This window comes from Emiliania huxleyi, assembly GCF_000372725.1.
Source record: "Emiliania huxleyi CCMP1516 unplaced genomic scaffold EMIHUscaffold_2193, whole genome shotgun sequence".
NCBI lineage: Eukaryota > Haptophyta > Isochrysidales > Noelaerhabdaceae > Emiliania > Emiliania huxleyi.
Window position 1 is genome coordinate 1 of NW_005200423.1, and position 2,957 is coordinate 2,957.

Genomic DNA, 2,957 nt, shown 5'->3' on the forward strand with positions numbered 1-2,957 from the left:
CCCGGGATCCCGGATTTAACCGGATTTTTGGGACAACGGGACAATCCCCTTTCATCTGGCAGTGCTCCCAATCAGTGATCTCAAGGACTTGCAAGGTACATTTTTTTGCAATCCAATCAGCCCTGGCCATGGTTGTCATGCCAACGCAATTATTTGGGCCGCCATTATTTCCCGCCGACATTGTTTTTTGGAACCTTTTTTGTGTTTGTGTTTCGCTCGAGGGGGTGGTCATCATTTCACATTTGTCTGGGGTCCACCCATACCGGGTTGGTGTCCAGTCCGAGCCTTTTTTTTTTTCCCCTTTTTATCAATCAACTTTCAACAGCACACAGGTTTGACCCAGCAAAAAATAATTCAAGCTTTTCGGCGGGCTTTTTCTGTTTTTTTTTGTCCCCCTTCCCTGGGACTGCGAAAGGGCCCGGCAGGTACTTTTGAGGTGGCCGTTTTTTGGCCGTGCTCTACAAAAGCCGGGGGGTCGGGGGTTTTTTTTGCCAGCAGGGGCCCCGATTTTTTTCCTTTGGGGTCCCGGGGGGCCCCATAATCTTCCGGAGGGACGGGGCCCTCCGTACCCGGAAACAGGGTCCCGGAGGCTTTCCCGAACTCAAAACAGGGTCCCAAGGGCAGATTTGGGCTCCCCCCCCCCCCCCCGGGCTGCCCCCCCCCCCCCCTCGCCCTCTAGCCGCCCCCCTCACCGCCCACACCCACCCACCCACACCCACACCTTAGCCAGTTGCGGCGGCCTCCGCAGGTGCGGACGATTGCGCGGCCTTTTGCGCCAGACGCCAGACGTGGTTGATAGATTCTCGCTCCTGTGGGCAGTTCTCCGCATCCCGGGTAGAGCGAGCTCCCGAGGTGCTACCCGCTGCGCGCATTGGACTCCAAGTCGATACGAGCGCGCCGCGCGTGGAGCACGCGGCGCGCTCGCATCGATTCGCCACTGGTCCAGCGTGAGGTCGTGTGTAAATAGCTTCAAAGGAGGACCAAAAGGGATCTCTCTCCGTTCTACTAATGCCCTCAAGACAGGGACCTTTGGCAAAGGGGCTGGGAATGCTGCGCCGTCTCGCCCCGCCACCCCCCGCGCCGCCCGCCGGCCCGTCCGCCGTTCGACGACCAATACCATTCATCGGGACGCGGGGGCTGAGGTAGTGGTAGTGGTAGAGCCCGACAAGCTGCCGAGCCCGAGGAAGGAGGTGGGGTCCTCACCCGCCGTCACCCCGGCGGCCCGCGCACGCACGCCGTCTGAGCCTAGCGCAGCGCGAACTCGCTCTGAGCCTAGCGCAGCGCGAGATTGCGCAGCAACCCTGCCGGGCAACCCTCGAAAAAAGTTATTCTTTTTGCTGATCTGCACGCCCTGGTTGAGTTGCTGGCAGCGGTGGAGTGCGAGAGCACAAGCGACCGAGTGCCCGCGTCCATTGCACATGTGCGCCGTCGCTGCCCTCCTCTTCGCAGCGCCAGGTCTGCACCTGGCGCCGAGGCCCTCGCTTCGCAAGCACGGTGCACCCATGATGCAGCTCGACGGCCAGCTCGATGGCCGTAGCCTGTTCGATAGCTCGCCAGACCCGTCGGTTGTTATCGGAGGCGGCCCTTCCCATGGTCGCCGCTCCAGACAGCCCGCCGGCGAACCACCCAGCACTGCAGGTGAGGGCGGCGCGATTCGCCGCGCCGGCGGGGCAGCTCCACCCGCTCACCGCCTCGCCAGTGGGGCAGCTCCACCCGCTCACCGCCTCGCCGGTGGGGCAGCGCCACCCGCTCACCGCCGCACCGCCAGCGCAGCTCGCGCTGCGCTGAGCGATGAGGAAGTGGTGCGGTTGAAGCAGGACGGCGACGCGGCGGAGGCCGCGCTGCGGCGGCTCATCGAGGAGCGGCCGCGTGAGGAGGAGGTGTTCAAGGAACAGGTCAAGGCGGCGACGGGCGAGCAGCTGGACGCTCTGCTGGCCAGCCACCTGCAGCAGAGCCAGGCCAGGCAGGCGGAATACGACGCCGCGCTGGCGGTGCGCGACGGCAAGGTGCGGAAGGCCGCGCTGGCCGAGCAGCTGCTGATGGCCGAGCGGGACTCACTCGCTAAGCGAGCGCGGGCTGCGGCGACGGAGGAGCGGCTTCGCGACGAGCTGCACGAATGCGAGGTGGCGGCGCGCGCAGAGGCGGACTGCCGTGCTCGCTTCCTCGCGGCTTGAGCTTCCGACTGTCGACTGTGAACACTTGCAGTCGACATTGTGGTGATGCGCGCTGTTTTAGCTACGGCTTTAAAAGCAAAAAGGCGTTTTTGATATCTCTCGGTCAGTGGGCGCCCGCCCGCCGCCTCTGAGGGGGTTGGGCCCCCTAGTCTGAAAACAAAAATAAACTCGAAAGCACAGCCAAAATCAGCCTGTGTGCGAGAGTAGAGCTAGAGGCACTGACGGCTCGTTTTGCGAGTATATGGGACACGATGTCTCAAATATGAGGGGTTTTGACTCCTACCGGCTCCTGACGCTATCCCTGGCAGCTCTAATGGCCAGGATCAGTAGTGTTGTGATAGAGGGTGCCCATACTAGCGCAGGAGCTGCCACACTCGCCCGGACCGTCCCCTTCTGGGGCCGGTTCCGCAGCCCGCGAGAGCCGACAGCGGGGCCGTGCCGCGGGTGCCTACTGCCGAGTGCCACAAACACTGCGCCGTCCCGCCACCGCCTACAGGCTGTCTTGTGTGATGGTTGGGATGTCCAAACGCCACCATCTTGGCTCTTGCGACCTCAAACCCGCGAGCTGTATGGGTGGTCCTGACGTCGACAGACGCCCGAGGACCACGGTGAAGCTGAGCCGGAACGCGTCGACAAGTCTCGTCTGAGCCCGTGGCGGTCGCCGGCTGAGTCGCCGTGCACGGGCCGGTACCTCAGGCGTCACCTCCGCAGCCTCAGGTCTCAAACTCCACCACCTCCGCCAGGACGCCGTCGGTGGCACGCTCGGCGGCGACTTTGGGCAGC

At 63.6% G+C, this 2,957-nt stretch overlaps 1 protein-coding gene across 1 annotated transcript; it reads left to right on the top strand.

Moving 5' to 3' along the window:
- Positions 1-1,502: 1,502 nt before the first annotated feature.
- On the top strand, positions 1,503-2,174 carry EMIHUDRAFT_254228 (hypothetical protein; the record flags this gene model as incomplete). The annotated part of the gene is made up of 3 exons (XM_005780276.1): positions 1,503-1,565; positions 1,639-1,731; positions 1,797-2,174. 3 exons carry the CDS (start codon positions 1,503-1,505, stop codon positions 2,172-2,174), a joined length of 534 nt encoding a protein of 177 aa, XP_005780333.1.
- Between the last annotated feature and the right edge of the window lie 783 nt (positions 2,175-2,957).